The sequence below is a fragment of the Carcharhinus amblyrhynchos genome, chromosome 2 (assembly GCF_965287045.1).
Source record: "Carcharhinus amblyrhynchos chromosome 2, sCarAmb.v2.hapA, whole genome shotgun sequence".
Taxonomy (NCBI): Eukaryota; Metazoa; Chordata; class Chondrichthyes; order Carcharhiniformes; family Carcharhinidae; genus Carcharhinus; species Carcharhinus amblyrhynchos.
In genome coordinates, this window is record NC_137325.1 from 50,583,410 (window position 1) to 50,603,140 (window position 19,731).

The 19,731-nt window shown below is 42.1% G+C and overlaps 1 protein-coding gene across 1 annotated transcript in view; it reads right to left on the reverse strand.

Annotated features, from left to right (window-relative positions):
• The window catches only part of dnah5 (dynein, axonemal, heavy chain 5), a 350,257-nt gene that overhangs the window by 246,312 nt on the left and 84,214 nt on the right, over positions 1–19,731 (reverse strand). The window contains exons 6-10 of the mRNA XM_080205374.1: positions 14,379–14,516; positions 11,269–11,445; positions 8,904–9,017; positions 5,252–5,359; positions 4,896–5,018 (exon numbers count right to left, since the gene is read on the reverse strand). Of these exons, the coding sequence (XP_080061500.1) occupies positions 4,896–5,018; positions 5,252–5,359; positions 8,904–9,017; positions 11,269–11,445; positions 14,379–14,516 (660 nt within the window). The remainder of the gene's footprint in view (positions 1–4,895; positions 5,019–5,251; positions 5,360–8,903; positions 9,018–11,268; positions 11,446–14,378; positions 14,517–19,731) is intronic.

Sequence of the window (19,731 nt, forward strand, 5' to 3'; positions counted from 1 at the left end):
AGAAACCTGCCACTTCTTGCAAGCAGACTTGGAGTCTCAAAGCAGGGCAAGGGCACTGCCTCTCACTGTGGGTGTGATTGTGTCATTGTATTTCTTTGCACTGGGGTCCTAGAGTAGATGACATTAGTAACATCTACTAGTTTGCCACAAAGGGGGGATTACTAATGCCCTTTGTGCTTGAGGAAGGGAATAACATATAACGTTCTCTCTGATCAAGTAGGCAGAACACGCACGCGGCTTTTTCAGGATAACGGGCTTTTCCATGCTATAAGGTATCACTGATTGCTCACATAAAACTTTGCTGAATTCACATCTAAATGCTAAGATATACCACAACTACAAATGATTCTTCTCCATGGAAGTGCAGTTGGTGATTGGATGATTGCCTGCTATCTTGGCCATACTCCCAATACATTTATTCTGCATTGGTCTGCTGTCCCCTCAATAGTTGAACCATGTCAAATCAGAAGGTGGCTATTGGGCGACAAGTGATTAGTGGCACATGATTCCAGTATGCAATCCAACCATGTGTGACCAGCGTAGGTATCACAAGAGCTATGCTGTCACATAAACCAACATGGAGTAGACTACTGGGCTGTTCTAAAAATGATCCAGCTGCCTGGGCACTCTGCAGGAGCTCTGTAGTACTGGACAAAGTGTGTGTCCCAATTCATCGTAATCTTCTGCACCTTGAACAGCATTGCCATCTTGAGGGCACAGCCCTCATCACCAGGGTACAGCAAACAGCTGAGCACCAGGAGAAAAAGGAGGGAGATGACAAAGAGGAAGTGAAGAAGACAGAAGAGGGAACCAATATTTCCCCTTTGCAATCAGACTGTCTGCAACTGCTTCATCTGACCACGGTTCCACTGAACACTACCCAAATCTCCATGCTTCATTAGTCACCTGTCTTACTATCCCTGTGACTATCACAGCATTATCTTGACCACAATGTTGAAATAGAAAACACCTCAAAACAAGCACTGCAAACAACTTTTATCCAACAACACATCTAAATATTATATAAAGTACTCAACTAAACAATCTTGTGATTCTGTTTCTTACTTGTCTTGCAATAAGAACATAAGAACATAAGAAATAGGAGCAGGAGTAGGCCATCTAGCCCTTCGAGCCTGCCCCGCCATTCAATAAGATCATGGCTGATCTGTCGTGGCTCAGTTCCACTTTCCCGCCCTCTCCCCATAATCCTTAATCCCCTCTCTTATCAAAAACCCATCAACCCACATCTTAAAAATATTTAGCGAGGCAGCCTCCACCACTTCAACGGGCAGAGAATTCCAGAGATTCACCACCCTTTGAGTGAAGAAGTTCCTCCTCAACTCCGTTCTAAACCGCCCCCCCTTTATCTTGAGGCTGTGCCCCCTAGTCCTACTGTCTTTTTTGAGCGGGAAGAGTCTCTCCACCTCTATCCTATCCATCCCATTCATCATCTTATACGTCTCAATGAGATCTCCCCTCATTCTTCTAAACTCTAACGAGTACAAGCCTAGTTTATTCAGCCTCTCCTCATAGCTCAACCCCCTCAACTCCGGTATCAGCCTAGTAAACCTCCTCTGCACTCCCAAGGCCAAAATATCTTTGCGCAGGTGCGGCGCCCAAAACTGCACACAGTACTCCAGCTGCGGCCTCACCAATGCCCTATACAGCTGCAGCAAGACCTCCCTACTTTTATATTCAATCCCCCTCGCTATGAAGGCCAGCATCCCATTCGCCTTCCTGACCACCTGTTGCACCTGCAAGCTGGGTTTTTGCGACTCATGCACAAGGACCCCGAGGTCCCTCTGCACCGTCGCCTGCTGCAGTTTTTCGCCCTTTAAGTAATAATCCTTCCTATCATTATTCCTACCAAAGTGGACCACCTCACACTTGCCAACATTAAATTCCATTTGCCATTTCCTGGCCCATTCGCCCAGCCTATCTAGATCCTTCTGCAGACTCTCCACACCCTCCGCACAATTTGCCATTCCCCCAATCTTGGTGTCATCAGCAAATTTCGACACCCTACACTCGGTTCCCTCCTCCAGATCATCTATATAAATGGTAAAAAGCTGAGGCCCCAGCACCGACCCCTGGGGCACTCCACTCGTCACCATCCGCCAATCCGAATAGCACCCGTTGACCCCCACTCTCTGCCTCCTATTTGACAACCAATCCTCTATCCACGCTAACACCCTACCCCCAACTCCATGTCCCTCGACCTTCTGCAATAACCTCTTGTGAGGTACTTTGTCAAACGCCTTCTGAAAATCTAGAAAGACCACATCCACCGGCTCTCCTCTATCCACCGCCCTAGACACATCCTCATAGAACTCCAGTAAATTTGTCAGACACGACTTCCCTTTAATGAAACCGTGCTGCGTCTGCTCTATCAAGCAATTCCCTTCAAGATGCCTCACAATTTCCTCCTTAATGACAGATTCTAACATTTTACCTACCACAGACGTTAAACTAACCGGCCTATAATTCCCCGCCTTTTGCCTGGCACCCTTCTTAAACAACGGCGTAACATTAGCCGTTTTCCAATCATCCGGCACTTCCCCGGAATCCAGCGACGTCTGGAAAATAACCACCAACGCATCCACTATCACCCCCGCCATTTCTTTCAGAACCCTCAGATGCTTTCCATCCGGTCCTGGGGACTTGTCCACAATCAGCCCCTCCAGTCTGTCAAGCTTTTGTCTGGTCTTATGCTCCTATGCAGTGATACTCTCATGGCCTTAACGTGGCAGAACATAGCTGAATTTGAAAGGGCACTATCCTAGTAGTAGTGGAGGATGGTTGAGTGTTGTCAACGTCAGAGGACAGCAGGATTTTGGGTGTTTTTCGAGCACCCTATTGTTTCATTCCCTTGGAGCAAACGCTGGTAATATATCAGAGAGCAGATTACTAAATCATTGTGGCACGTTGCAAGCCTTTTTCAAGCACTGGTATCTGAGGACATGATGGCAGCAGTCTGAATCTGCATGTCAATAAGCTGAGATTTCATGGCCCATGTCTGAGTTTCCACTCAGTATTCAGAAATTGGGTGGCTCCTGGTTATGCAAGAAGAACATTGTACGAGAGAAGGGGTTGGAAAAACTATAGATGCAAACATACATCAGGTTATATGCATCAGGAGAAACTGTGGGATGATGAGGAGGAAGTGAAATGCGAGAAGGAACATTAGGCAGCAACATACAGCTTGTATAGACTCAGCATTGGTTATGGCCAGCACAGACTCCTTCATGGGAGTGAGGACATGCAGCCACCCTTGTCTATGGATATATGTTACCCTGGTCTGCAAGCGAGAGGGAAGTGCGTCATTAAGTGTGGCGCAATGTGTTTGGGTAATGTGTCTATCATAGTGAAATGGCTTGTAATGCATACAAATTAAGAGTTATGGATATGAAACTTGCAGCATTGCTAAGTGTGTGCGAGTAGGTTGTAAAACTGTGAATATGAAGTATGAGTCATGATTGATAAAGATTGCTGTTAGCGAATGAGACAGGGCGTTGATTTGGTGAATGGAACAGCGTAAGAGGTAAGTGGTTCATTTGTAAGAATATGCCATGTGAAGATGAACTCACTAACCCTGACCACACATGCAAAGTCAGTAAACTGCTTCTTGCCCTGCACTTCCTGCCCCAAGGCCAAAGTCCGTAAAATCCCTGGTGGCCAGAACCATCCACCCCCACTCAGTCTGCAATGTTATAGGTAGGGAGGATCGACGAGGCCTCGGGCAGCTCACCAGCTCTTGCCTGACATTATTCACTTCTCACCTCACCCCTGAAACATTATTCAGTGCCCATTCCTCATCCCCAATAGTGCTCATTCCCATCCCCTGACATTGTACACTTCCTCCCTCACTCCCAACACTGTTCATTCCTCACCACCCTAACATCATTCGTTATCTTCCCTCTTTTGACATTGTTCATCCCTCACCCCAACAATGCTCTCCCCCTTCACCACCAACATCGTTCACCATTTCCTTACCTCAATATTGTTCAGTCGTTCCGTCATTCACTCCACTCCCATCCTGCTCAGCCCATGCTAATGCAGACTTTTCCAACATTAGCCAAAAAGAAGCCAGGAATTTTGGAAGGGGAGTCAGAAAGAGGTAAGCATTGATGGGGGGAGCGAGGGGGAATGCACTGTTTGGCAAAGGGGCCACAATGCTGGGCGGACAGTGAGCACTGTCAGGAGGTGGTGAACATTGTCAGGAGGTGGTGAACATTGTCAGGAAGCAGGATGAACATTTTTGAGAACAGGTCAATCCAGGTTGGGTGAGGTTGAGCATTGTAGAGACAGGGTGAACATTGTTAAGAAAGGGGCTGAGCATTTTCAGGTGGTGACCAGCGTGAGGAACAAGGGAGGGTAAACATTGTTGAGGTTGTAATGGAGTCGGTGTGCCACACTCCAGCTGACTTCAAGCTATGCTTGTCAGTAGGCTTTACATCTGCTAGGAAAAGCTCTTAGCAAAACCACAAATAAAACTAGAGTTGTGTAGGGCAAACAGCCCACATCTATGTAATTCTGATCCCACTGTCATAGGAAAACATAACACAGTCCTGGAAAGGTAAAACCAGCATCAGCAGTTAAAGCTTCCCTGGTAAAACACTGTGTATGTACACCTTTTGCAACTTTGTTAATGTTCCAAGGCACACCAATGACTTAATTTGAGTCACTCATCGTTCCCTATATCAGAAGGTTTAGGCCATTGAAACGGATGGATAGAAAATCTGCTGGGTCCATGAGTCCAAACAACTGAATTCCCAATATGCACTCCTGCTGGGCAAAATTCCATGTCAGAGATGCAAATTTATGAAATAAGTCCAAATGCTAACTCACCTCTATTTAAGATATATTTTACTATAAATGGTTAAAGTGCTTTTTACCTGATTTAACTGAATGGCAGACTTCAGCTTTTTGACCACAACTTCCTGCGGTTGATCCCAAATTGTAGCTGTCCCATTATTTGTTATGTACATTTTACATGCTGTTATCATCTGATTGGTTACCTAGAAATAATAGACCAATGTACCAATATCCATTCAGTAGGAAAGTAATCAGTCTCATTTAACTAGATGGTCTTTTTCTTATTTTCATTTTAAAATATAAATCATGCATTAGTAAAAAAAAACTATATAGCATCAACGTGTTCACTTTTGTTCACTTTTCTTCTGCATTCTCCTTTAACAATTTAATTTTAACAATTAAGCCAATGGAAAAAAATACAATTTTGATATCATACCTTCACAAACAAGGATGTAATCTTCTCTGAAGTATTGTAGTAACGGGAGACGCTATGAACCATTCGAATTGCATTGATCAGCCCCGGGATTGCTTCCACCATGGATATCTGCATTAAAGTTTGTTACAAAAAACAGTTTAAAATCCTATCTGAATTCCTCTCATTTTGCATTATAATGAATGGACTGGATCTTGGTGGAAAAATAATGGTGTATGAACAACGTACACCAATATTACTTTTAAATGCACAAATCTGGCAGCAAATTCAAGGCATTAAGAGGTACGCCACAAATTGCAAAGCTCTGGAATTTATTTGCATGGTACAAACAATATCTGACTCTTAGATTTCACGTTATTTCTAAGAACTTGCTGGATTTGCACATTCATTGTCCATTAAATTTTCCACAGAAACTTAGGGCTGATTCATGATAGTGCAAGTATCTTTTTAATGCATTGTCAATCAACCTTTGGTTAGACAAATTTATTTATTAGTATCACAAGTAGCCTTCCATTAACACTATGAAGTTACTATGAAAATCCTCTAGCTGCCATACTCCGGCACCTGTTTGGATACACTGAGGGAGATTTTAGCAAGGCCAATGCACCTAACCAGCGCGTCTTTCAGACAGTGGGAGCAAATTGGAGCACCCCCTGGAGGAAACTCACGCAGACATGGGGAGAACGTGCAGATTCCACACAGATAGTCACTCAAGCCAGAAATCAAATCCGGGTCCTTGGCACTGAGGCAGCAGTGCTAACCACTGTGTGGGGGGTTGTGGTCATCAGTCAATATTCCATGCCAACTTGGGGCTGCTCAAAAATTTGCCACCAAAAGAACACTGGGTTATTTAACAGGCTTGAAGTTCTAACCCAAGTAAGAAGTCTGCCACGAGACATGGGTGCAGCTCCATCATACCTGCATGCAATTGAGGCATTGCACACCATAAGGCAGGGTCATATGGCATCAGAAGGCCGTCCATCAGGAGCCAAGGCCAACGAATAGGACTGGAGAACCAATGGCACACGGTCGAGCAGGCTAGGCTTAATTACCGTTAATAGTTGTTTCATTGCAGGATGTGGCATGCACTGATACAATGTGGCAACATTCTAAGGGAGCAGAGCTCCTTAGGGGTAAACATGCTTTGGGAGGAAGCAAGGCTAGAAGTAGACAGCAAATTGCTCAACTGTTGCTCTCTTCTGTTGCTGTTGGAGGGATATGAGTGTGTGAGGGGCATCAGAGTTGAAAGCTGAGATTAGGGAGCAGCTCCTGAGCTGGGCTGCTTTGCTTTGCACATGTAGCACTGTGCTGAAATATGCTGCATGATCACATAGCAGGATGTAGCCATTTGCAACAAGTACAGAGGGAGGTTGATCTGGCAGACCCCCAGAGTTGGGGATTCTCAAACAGAAGAGCAACAAGTCAAGAAAGATGCAATGGATTGGGGGTTTACTGAGGGTTCCTTCCTTTTGAGCCACGTTTCACTGGGACATCAAACTCTCTCAAAATTCCAGCAATAATCATAACTTTCAGGAGATTTGGATTTCCTATGGCACAAAGGTTGCAGCAGAGGATGGCATTTTAATTGATCCTGAGACAGGTTACCTGCCTTTGTTTACAGCACCATTTGTGCCTCCATGCTGGCATAGCAGGCCTAACTCTAGCCCATTTTCGCATCCACCATATGATAACGGCATACGCCAGCACCACCGAGATGGAGCCGTGATCGCAATGTTGGGAAATTTGTCAACAGCCAATTCCTACTTCAAAGTCAAAAAATCCAGTCCATAACAAAGAAGTTGTGATGTTACATTATGGAATCTGTCCGTCTTGGGAGATGATGGACTGCACCTGGGTTGTGTACCACTTCTCGATGGATATTGTCAGTTGTGGCTGTGTAGGCTGATTCACGGGTGACAGCCCCTTCAGCAGTGAATACATATGAATGGCATAAGCCTGAGGTTCACTGAAGATTTTCCCTTCAAGCAGGCTCTCTTTTCTGCCATCCAGTCATTTCTTTTCTCTTCTGCTTTCTCCATACCCTTCCTGACACACTTCCTGTGCAATGCCTCTGATCCCAGTCAACTTGAAGTCTCACTTACTGATAATTTAGTGTCACAGACATGGGTAAACTGTTGGTCTTACACCAATAGCAAGCTCGCCATTGAACATTTTTTCAGAAATTCAGCGCACATGAGCCAGCTGATGAACCTTTAAAAATCACTGGTTCCTGCTCAACTGGAGGATTGGTCCAATTCTGAGTATTGTACTTTAGGAAGGGCGTGCAGGATTTAAAGCTACAGGTGGCTGGCACAGTGGCAAGCACTGCTGCCTCTCAGCATCAGGAGTCCAGATTTGATTTCAGCCTTGGCTAACTGTCTGCGTGGAATTTGCACATTCTCCCCATTGCTGCATGGGTTTCCTCCAGGTGCACAGGTTTCCTCCTACAGTCCAAAGATGGGTTAGCCATGCTAAATTACATCTTAGTGTCCAAAGATGTGTAGATTGGGCAAAATGCTCTTTGGAATTGTTGATACAGATTCATTGGGCCAAACGGCCTCCTTCTGCACTGTCGGGATTCTATGGGATCTGGGGAAAGATTTACACAAATGGTTTCAAGGGTTTGTGCTTCTTAGAGAAGATTCGGAGGACAGTTGATTAAGCTGTTTGAAAGCATGAGGAGTCTAAATAGAGCAGAGAGAGAAACTATTCCCATTGACTGAAAGGTTGTGAACCACAGAATACTGACGTAAGACAAAAGGCAAGAACTAAAGAACACAAGAAAGACAGTTAAGCAGCAATTGGTTAAGATCTGGAATGCAGTACTTGAGAATTAGGTGGAGGCAGATTTAATTGTGGTTTTCAAAAGAGAATTAGATAAACACTGATGAGAAAACAATTACAGGGTTACAGGGAAAGGGTTGGGACGGGTTACGGTGAACTGCTCTCACACAGACTCAATGAATCAAATGGTCTCCTTCTGTAATATAAAAGCAAATTACTATGGAGGCTGGAATCTGAAACAACAACACAAAATGTTGGAAAATTTCAGCAGGTCTGATAGCATCAGTGGAGAGGGAATAGAACCAATGTTTCAAATCTGGAATACCCTTCATCAGAGCTGGACTGACAAAAGGTCATCCAGATTCAAAATTTTGGCTCTCTTCTCTCTCCACAGATGCTGTCAGACCTGGTGAGATATTGCAGCATTTTCTGTTTTGGTCTCCTTCTGTGTTGTATCTAGTTTATAATTCTGTTCTTTCATTTTATATTTTTACAGGATGTGGGCATCGATGGTAGCGCCAGCATTTGTTGCCCATCCCAACTGCCCTTGAAAAGAGCAGCTTGCTAGGCTATGGTTGGTCAACCACATTGTTGTGGGCCGGGAGTCACACATAGACTAGACTACGTAAGGTTGGCAGATTTCCTTCCCTAAAGGACATTAGGGAACCAATGAGTCTTTATGACAATCAATGATAGTTTTGTGGTCATTAGAATATTTTCATTTATTTATCAGCTATCTTGATGGAATTTAAACCCATACCCCTTGCGCAACAGCCTGAGTCTCTGGATTACTAGTCCACCATGTCACCTAGAAACTCCTATTCTGGTTCTATCCATTTATTATAAGCAGCAGGAGATGACAAATACTTACAGGATCACTGTTGTATAACGGATCACAAAATTTCTCTAGTGTATACAAATACTTCACGTTATCTTTCGCCTCATTACCTACATCAGTAATTCTAATGTCCAGTTCTCGCCAGTCCTGGAAATACAACAGACCAAAAATAATTATTTTGGCTAAGCAAGAGGACCAGCTAACAGTGATATCTATGGAGATAAATTTTTCCCTACCATTTGCAAAAAGGTAACCTTGTTTATCACTTTTTAAAGGAGTACTCCATACAAAAGAAAATTGATGTAGTTGTACTAAAGCAAGTTACATGAACTGAATCTTCAAATAGTTTTTAAATTTTGTAAAAATCAAAATTTTAATACAGGAAAAAGGTAAAATCAACTAAATAAAATGAGGTGTGAAATTCAGAAATCAATAAATTCATTAAACAAACAGGAGGAAAAAGCAGGCTTTCACAGGCCAGGATGAAATTATAACAAAAATAAAATAAAGCAGTTTTGCAATGATTTAGATGGAACTCAAAGTCAACAATTAAACAAAGTGGAACTCAACTAAACTAAGGACACAAACTTCATTAATTCAAAGTATTATTATACATAACCAGTTGGACAAAACAAAATTCAATAAACTGCACCACAGTTGCAAAACAATAAATTTATGAAGTAAAGACACAAATTTTATGAATTTAGAATGATATTACAAGAATTGGAAGGTACGGCAAAAAATAAACTGAAGGTGGTTACCAATGACATGGAAAAGATGAACATAATTGCATTTGACTGGTGTAGCAGCTGCATCAGATTTACACACTTTCAAAAGCATCAAAAATATAAGTGTGCAATACTGAAGAACTTGATACTACAGAATCCATTAAAGGATTACACACACCACCAAGAGCTACAAACTTCAATGAGGCTTAAAAAGGATAACACGAGCAAAAGCAAACTTGGATAAATCAGGGTCTAAGGGGATAGTAGAGGAAAGTTAAATCAATAAGAAGGCATCTGTGACAATTAGAAGTTCTGAGAGAACAAATGAATAAAGGGTTATCACAAAGAGAGCACTCAATGAATTTAATTTAGAAATAAAAGGGCAATGATGAAGGCAAAGGACAGAATTAAATTCGAAAATGGAGATTACAAGAAGTAATATAGAGGTATATGTTCAATATATGATACTCACAAAAGGCAAATTAAGCTAAGTTAAATAAATGGGCAAGGAAGTATAACCATTGTTTACTGATAAATAAGTTAAAGAGCTCGAACTTTAGGCCAGAAGATATAGGAACTTACAAGGCAGGTGATTTTCACAGCTGATGGATGCTATTACGTTCAGTAAGTGCATGTCTGAAATAGCCAGATTTAGAACAGACTATGAGGGTAAGTGATGAGAGATTGGAGCTGGGAACAGCACAATCAGGGATAGCATAGCCATGAAATACAAGCAAGCGCTATTGAAAATGGATAATAATTGCTAAAAATTATAAGAAAGGTAAGAAAGCTTATGAAGCTATCAAATAGATTACACTGACATCAGTCTAACAATGTGTAAGGAAACTAGATGGAGAGGGGTGAATCATAAATCTACCAACGCCCAAGGCCCATTGGAATCGTATGTCAGATATAGGACTCCAATTACAATGTTTGTGTACGAAAAGGTGGAGCACGCTATTATACACAGGTACATGTCTAACCAGTGTTCCTTAAAAAAGTCACTGGTGGAGACCAATCAAAAACATCTGAGGAAATTTTTGTTTTTCCTTACATATAAAATTTCCCCATAACAGCCATTCACGCTAGTGGGATTCTCTGGTCCTGCGTGAATGAATGAGGTTTGGTTTAGCACCAAATTTTCGTCCTCACTTATTGCAGTGGCGGGGCAAGAATGGCTGGAAAATTCCAGCCACAATAAGCATACCATTTGATGTACTCAATCATTGTAGCTAAGTGGTTCTAATTAGTTATTGAGTATTTTGTTGCATCACTGTTTTAAAACTGCATTATATCTATACTGCTCAGCAATGCCATGGAGGAAACAATGTTATAGATGTAAATTTGTTAATTTCTGTTTTGAAAAATAGAACATTTCATATTTTTACACTTAAGGTAATTTTCTGATCTCCACAAACACTGGGAAAAGTTACTTAGTACCAGTACAGTCAGAATATTAGCCAAAGCAGATTATATTAGTTCCTTCCAGATCAAATGTAACATAGGTCAGGTGCAGTAAAAACTCACTTTTCAACATTCCCATTATACTAGCCTGTATTTAATTTATATTGGTACTAGGCAGTTTGAGAGATAAAATTCTAAGCCCAATGTCATTTATTTCCTAACTTTTTGCAAAGTTCAAGCAAAGTTCAAGCAATGGGAGAAAGCACCTTAAGTAGTTTAGATTTTGCTGTTGTAAGAACTCCAAGCACAGCTTTCACATTCTGACCCTTTAGTTGATCAAGCAGATAATTGAACCTTGACATTCTTTTCTTCCAGTGATCCAACTCTGCACGTGGGCCTAGATCATCTGCTTCTTTACGCAATTGTTCACTTTCAGCAAGAACCTAGAATTGCAAAGTAATGTTAATTGGAACAGGTCCAATGCAGTATTATATTGGCAAGGCTCATGCAGTGACAAATTGCACCAAAATGCTGAGAAAACATCTTTTACCAAAGTTATAAACTGCATTCTATGTGACTGTGGCATAGGTAAGCTATCCCTCCTTGTCCTCCTTGACCTGTTTGCAGCCTTTGACTCAGCTGATCACAACATTTTCCTCCAGCATCACACTACTTTGTCCAGCTGGATGGTTCCATTATTATCTATCTAGTGGTAGCCAAAGAGTCGCTTACAATGGCTTCTCTTATCACTTTCCTATTGTTACCTCTGGTGCCACCCATTAACCTATCCTTAGGCCCCTATTTCTTACCTACATGCTGCCCCTTGGCTACATCATCCAAAAACACAGGATTAGTTTCACATGTATGTTACTGACATCCAGTTTTACCACACCATCATCTCTCTCGATCCTCTGCAGCTCTTAAGTTATTAGGCTGCATGTTGGATATCCATGTACTGGATCAGCTGGAATTATCTTTACCTAAAATTTGGGAAGACCAAAGTCATCAGCCAGGATTTGTTGATGGGATGCAAAATCTGGCAAGGCAACAAAAAGTCCAAATGACTTTTGACAGAAGTTTCTGATCCCAAAAATTCTGGTCAGTGTGTTCAGTTTCTGGTTAAAAACTCCATTTCCTAGCTACTGACTTCATCCTTCTTTCTGAAGAGGCTGAAATAGACTGTTCACAATCCTGGTGTCATACTGACTTCAATATAAACTTCTGACCACATAACCTTGCTAGCAATAAGTCTACTTGCACCTCTGTAAAACTGTCCAACTCTACTCCTGTCTCAGCTCATCTGCTAATGAAAATCTTATCCATTTCTTTATTATGTCTAGGTTTGATTATTCCAACATACTCCTGGCTGGATTCCAACATTCTGTCATCTGTAAGTTTGAGGTCGACCAAAAATTTGATGCCCACATCCTTGCATGTCCCAAATCTGTTCACCCTTCACTCTATGCTGCTGATCTTCACAGACTCCCAGTTAAGTAATGTCAATTTTATTACTGTCATCCTTGTTTTCAAATCCCTTCTTGACCATGCTCCTCCTTATCTCTGTTATCTTTTCCAGTGTCACAACCTTCCAAGATATCAACGCTCAACTCATTCTGGCCTCTTGCACATCCCCAATTTTAATTGCTCCATCAATAGAGGCCATCTCTTTAGCTGCCCAGGGCCTAAACTCAAGAATTCCCTCCCTGTATTTCTCCATCTCTTTTTCCTCCTCCAGGACAAATCTTAAAACCCATCTCTTTGATCAAGCTTTTGGCCATCTGGCCTAATATCACCTTATATGCCTTGGTGTGGCTCTGTGAAGCACCTGCATTGGGACAATATAAATATCTGTTCTTGTTTACTCTGCTCATTGTGCTACCATTAATGAAGTTTTCTGTGATTTAGTTTTAAGAAAGACCTGTTCAGGTTTCCACCGGGCACAATACAGGTGCTCTATTTAACAAAGTGAATAAAACTTGTGAAACCATTCCACCAGCGGATTCCAAATTATGGTCTCTATTTTTATTGATGTTTAACCACATTAGATAAAAAATAGCTGCTAGGGTGGAGTACAGTAGAGGATTCGGGCACGATACAACTGTGCCACAGCAATGACTGAATGCTTTCAGAAGAGATGGTGTGAGGAGTTTAACATACATTTTAAAGAAACAAAAGAAAATGCAGAGTTCAGAATTCTTATTTAAAAGCTTTTTTAGAAACCTTTGGTGAAAATGCTAAGTGTTTCAAAATTGCTTCGTCGATAATGTTAGTTGATGTATTGGTTTAATTATTTTGATAGGAAATGCCATCTGCACAGTGTATACTAGCAGGTTGTACTACAGAGCATCTCAATCCCTCTGTGGTGAGCACTTGATCTCAGCAAGAGAGATGAGAAAAAGCCTTTTCAGAAGGAAATCTGGGAGTCATATTTAATTAGCATAATAATTACAGGTGGCATAATAGCTAGCACTGCTGCCTCACAGCATCAGAGACCTGAGTTCAATTCTGGCTTTAGGTGACTATATACATGGAGTTTGCACAATCTCCCTGTGTTTGTGTGGGTTTGCTCTGGTTTCCTCCCACAGTCCAAGGATGTGCAGGTTAGGTGGATTGGCCATGCTAAATGCATGGGGTATAGGATAGGGTGGAGGGCTTGCGTATGATGCTGAGTCGGTGCAGACTCGATGGGCCAAATGGCCTCCTTTTGCACTGTAGGAAGGTCTCACTGATGGCCAATATATACACATCCATAATCATACTAAGGCAGGAAATCATTGGTGAGGTCTGAAGACAGATTGCTTCTTCCCATCAAAAGTAAGTCCATGCTGAGAATCAAATCAGGCAAGAAAGCTTAAAAATTGGAAGGAAGTGTTTTTTTTAAAACTAGAATCTTAGTCTGTCCTATCCAGCCACATGTAGACCATTATTTACTTCAGCAAAACAAGGTACAGAAGAAAATAAACCACAGGTATTGCCATCCAAAATGCCTCAGCACAAAAAAAACTTAATCTGTTTTCATGTAAAGACTGCTAGAAGTAGAAATACAAAGCTACAACTTGTTCAAAAATGTAAAAAATTTTCTGCAGTTCTGTACATATGGCAACAATATCCATTAGCCACCCACTTAGCTTGGTATTTCAAGTCACATGGAGATGTGCCCCATTATACAGAAAACGTTATATCAGCTAGGAAAGGTTTAGAGGGATATGGGCCAAATGCAGGCAAATGGGACTACTTCAGTTTAGGAAACTCAGTCAGCATGGATGAGTTGGGCCAAAGGGCTGTTTCTGTGCTATATGTCTCTATGACTAGTTTTGGATACAATTCTTAATTTGCTATTTTTTTCCAGAATAGATAAAGAACACATTAACACTACCTGCTCAATCTGTTTTATCCACTCTTTAATGCAGGCTTCAACCTTTTCTAAGGTTTCAATGTTATTGGCTACAGACACATAATCTTGAGGGCCTTTGAGGAGTCTCAGATCAAAGGTCTCACATTCTTTCAAGTTCACCTAAAATTAAACAAAATAGAAATATTGCAGTAACATAAAAAAACAAGTTGTTGTATGACTATTGAGCTTAATCAGTGCAAAATGAATAAACATTGAAAAGATTCACAATAAGAGGTACATTTTCCAATGAACAAATATGAATACTAAATGTGCTTGTACAAATCCTTTTGGTCATTGATTTAGCACAAGCTTCACCAGTAATAATTTAATAAAAATGATGTCAATTTTCATGTTAAGCTTCATAATTGTAAATTCAAGCCATAATCAGTTCATTAACATGTAACAAATAAGTAAAATAAAGTATTAATGACTAATTCAGATCTGACCTTAACTAAGGCCTTCAAATCCAAGCCTCACATAACCTCATATCACAGCAGTGCAAACTCAGACTCCAGGTCATTACTAATGGGAAGCTACTTTCCCATAAATTTACATTTTTACACAGTCACGAAGAACATCTCTGACTCACCACATTTACCCTATTAATCCCCTCTACACTAAAGGGCAATTTAGCATGTCCAACCTATTTAACTTACATGCCTTTAGAACATAGAACATTACAGCGCAGTACAGGTCCTTTGGCCCTCGATGTTGCACCGACCAGTGGAACCAATCTAATGACCCTCTAACCTAAACTATTCCAATGTTATCCATATGCCTACCCACTGACCATTTGAACGCCCTTAAAGTTGGCGAGTCCACAACTGCTGCAGGCAGGGCATTCCACGCCCTTACTACCCTGAGTAAAGAACCTACCTCTGACATCCGTCCTATAATTATCACCCCTCAATTTAAAGCTACGTCCCCTTGTGTTAGCCATCACCATCCGAGGAAAAAGGCTCTCACTATCCACCCTATCTAATCCTCTGATCATCTTGTATGCGTCAATTAGGGCACCTCTTAACCTTCTTCTCTCTAATGAAAACAACCTCAAGTCCCTCAGCCTTTCCTCATAAGACCTTCCCACCATACCAGGCAACATCCTGGTAAACCTCCTCTGCACCCTTTCCAATGCTTCCACAGCTTTCTTATAATGCGGTGACCAGAACTGTACGCAATACTCTTAAGTGCGGCCTCACCAGAGTTTTGAACAGTTGCAATGTGATCTCACAGCTCCGAAATTCAATCCCTCTACCAATAAAAGCTAACACGCCATACGCCTTCTTAACAACCTTATCAACCTGGGTGCCAACTTTCAGGGATCTATGCACATGTACACCGAGATCTCTCTGCTTGTCAACACAACCAAGAGTCCTTCCATTAGTCCTATATTCTGTAATCCTGTTACTCTTTCCAAAGTGAATCACCTCACACTTTTCCGCATTAAACTCCATTTGCCACCTCTCAGCCCAGCTCTGCAGCTTATCTATGTCCCTCTGCAAACTGTCACATCCATCCTCACTATCTACAACTCCTCCAACTTTCGTGTCGTCAGCAAATTTACTAATCCATCCTTCTACACCCTCATCTAGGTCATTTATAAAAATGACAAACAGCAGTGGCCCCAAAACAGATCCCTGCGGTACACCACTAGTAACTGAACTCCAGGTTGAATATTTCCCATCAACCACCGCCCTCTGTCTTCTATCAGCTAGCCAATTCCTGATCCAAACTGCTAAATCACCCTCAATCCCATGCATCTGCATTTTCTACAGTAGCCTACCATGGGGAACCTTATCAAACGTTTTGCTAAAATCCATACACACCACGTCAACTGCTTTACCCTTATCCATCTCTTTGGTCACCTTCTCAAAGAACTCGATATGGTTTGAGAGGCACAACCTACCCTTCACAAAACCGTGTTGACTATCCCTAATCAAATTATTTCTCTCTAGATGATTATAAATCCTCTTATAATTCTTTCAAAAACTTTGCCCACAACAGAAGTAAGGCTCACCGGTCTATAATTCCCAGGATGGTCTCTACTCCCCCTCTTGAACAAGGGGACAACATTTGCTATCCTTCAGTCTTCCAGCACTATACCTGTAGCCAATGATGACATGAAGATCAAAGCCAAAGGCTCTGCAATCTCCTCCCTAGCCTCCTCGAGAATCCCAGGGTAAATCCCATCCAGCCCAGGGGACTTATCTATTTTCATAGTCTCAAGAATTGCTAACACCTCCTCCTTATGAACCTCAATCCCGTCTAGTCTAAAAGCCTGTACCTCAGTATTCTCCTCAACTACACTGACTTTTTCCTGTGTGAATACTGACGAAAAGTATTCATTTAGTGCCTCTCCTATCTCTTCAGGCTCCACACACAATTTCCCACTACTGTCCCTGACTGGCCCTAATCAATCTTTTATTCTTGACATACCTATAGAAAGCTTTAGGGTTCTCCTTGATTCTACCTGCCAAAGTTTTCTCATGTCCTCTTCTAGCTCTTCTTAACTCTCTCTTTAGCTCCTTCCTGGCTAATTTGTAACTCAGTAAAAAGTCAGACACCCCGAAGCATGGTACATTGGGGAGACCATGCAGACGCTACGACAACGGATGAATGAACATTGCTCGACAATCACCAGGCAAGACTGTTCCCTTCCTGTTGGCGAACACTTCAGTGGTCACGGGCATTCAGCCTCTGACCTTCGGGTAAGCGTTCCCCAAGGCGGCCTTCACGACACACGACAGCGCAGAGTCACTGAGCAGAGACTGATGGCCAAGTTCCGCACACATGAGGACGGTCTCAACAGGGATCTTGGGTTCATGTCACACTATCTGTAACCCCCGTGACTTGCCTGGGTTTGCAAAACCTCACTCACTGTGCTGTCTGGAGACAATACACATCTCTTTAACCTGTGATCAGTGCTCCTTCCACTCACATTGTCGGCCACTTTAGGACTTGAACAGCAGGTTAGGTGTAAAGATTCGCATTCTAATCAGTAATCTCTAAACTGTCTGTGCTTTATATGCTCTGTCTGAGGCCAAAACTCTCCATTCACCTGACGAAGAGGGGAACCTCGAAAGCTTGTGCGTTTACTATCAAATAAATCGGTTGGACTAAAACCTGGTGTTGTCAGACTTTTTACTGTGTTTACCCCAGTCCAACGCCGGCACATCCACATCATAATTTGTAACTCTCCAGTGCCCTAACTGAGCCTTCACGTCTCATCTTTACATAAGCCTCCTTCTTCCTCTTCACCAGAGATTCAACTTCCTTAATACACCATGGTTCCCTCGCTTGACCACTTCCTCCCTGCCTGACAGGTACATATTTATCAAGGACTCGCAGTAGCTGCTCCTTGAACAAGCTCCACATTTCAGTTGTTCCCAGCCCCTGCAGTTTCCTACTCCAACCTATGTATCCTAAATCTCATCTAATTGCCTCATAATTACCTTTCCCCCAGCTATAACTTCTGCCCTTTAGTATATACCTATCCCTTTCCATCACTAAGGTAAAAGTAACCGAATTGTGGTCACTATCACACTTTGGAGTGTGGAAGGAAATCAGAGCACCTGGAGGAAACACACGCAGCCATGGGGAGAATGTGCAACCTCCACACAGTCACCCAAGGTCAGAATTGAACCCTGGTCCCTGGCACTGTGAGGTAACAGTGCTAACCTTACACAAGTTTTACTTACTCTGAGTGACTTGACAATAGTCAATACATAGCTTCACTTGAAGAACTATTCACAAAAAATTCACGTTAATTATATTCTTTTCCAGAAACAGGCATTTCGGTGACTTGATATCTTGAAACCTCTTGGCCGTTTGACCCTGATGTCATGTTTACATCACTGTTAACATCGTTGTCTAATTATCAAAACTGTTGAGCCTTTACATTTCATCCCAAGAATAATCTCAAAACAAATGCATTATTTTGTTAAACTATTTGCGTTACATTCCCACTATCTGTTAATCTCATGGACTGTTTTACAGTTTCCACATTCCTCTCCCCCTCTAAGTCATTGACGTCCAAGATATCAATCCCTAACAGTGTTCTTGATTCTCTTGGAGGACGTGTAGGATGTAATCACCTCCATGAAAAGCAAACACATTGATGGAGTGGGATAGCAGCTTCACAAGACAGCTGGCTGCTGGGCTATGACTCTTGTGATGACCTAAATGTAAAAGCAGTGACAACCAATCAAGGAAAGCTGATTCAGAACTTGAATGATCACAACCCCTTAAAAAATGAAAGTCTGTTATCTTATTCTGTGTTGCGCAAAGGAGAAAAGTTATGGCATTAGCTTTACAAAATGAAGCACTTTCACCTCCTGTGCAGAATCTGCAGCTGCATTCTTCACTGCTGATACGATGACAAGAAAATAATTCATTATACGGGGCATGAATGAATGGGGTAGGGGAAATGAAGAAGGAAGAACATTCTAAAGACACTGTTTAACATAAAGAAAGGCAGACTTTGCTACGACTCTTGTGATAGGAAATTCACTTTCTGTAGGTAGTGATATCATTTCCATGCTTGCTTCAGTGCGCGGTTACTCCGCTGCAGTCAATGGGATCGTGGGGTTAGCATGAAAATGTAGAATTACACCATCATCAACGGTGGAATAAACCTACAGACCTGGATCTATATGAAGTTTCTGTATACTCTTCAGCTATACAAACTTGGTAATTTTGGCCTCTAAAAGGTGAAGTAAGGTAAAGTCACAACAGTCCTAGATGACCATAGGCTTCTCTCCCTTTTGAGGGAGAGAGGTGACTGGTGGTGATTTAACTCAAGGGTAACCACACCGCAGGCGAGGGGCAAGGCTGAGAAGGTGGGGCCCTCATGAATAATCCCATCTGTTACAGGAATTTTACCCATAATGTTGACATCACTCTGCATCACAAACCAGCTATCCAGCAAACTAATCTACTAATGGCCTCAGTAGCTTTATTGAAAGAAGATTTAATTGTATTCATGAATTATGAGTGATTCAATGTGTGAGCTGCACCTACATATGTACAACTTCCTCTGTTGTTTTGACCCAATTTGGGAATTAAGCATCTCATTCACCCTGGGTAACTTTCTGCTGGCTGCAGGGAGTTGTTCATGCACATCATCAATAGGCTCAGTGGAAGAAGTAGATGAAACAGCATAGAGGGAGGCAGAGAAGCGAGTTAAAAAAGTGGGGAAACAGAGCTAATCTTTCCTAAACAGAGAAATGGTGCGAAGTGAGGGAGACCAGAGGTAGACTGGGCGAATTAAAACAGCTTCAGAGAGAGAAAAACAACAGAGATCAGGAGCGAGGGGAGCCGAGCCGGCCGGGGGCGA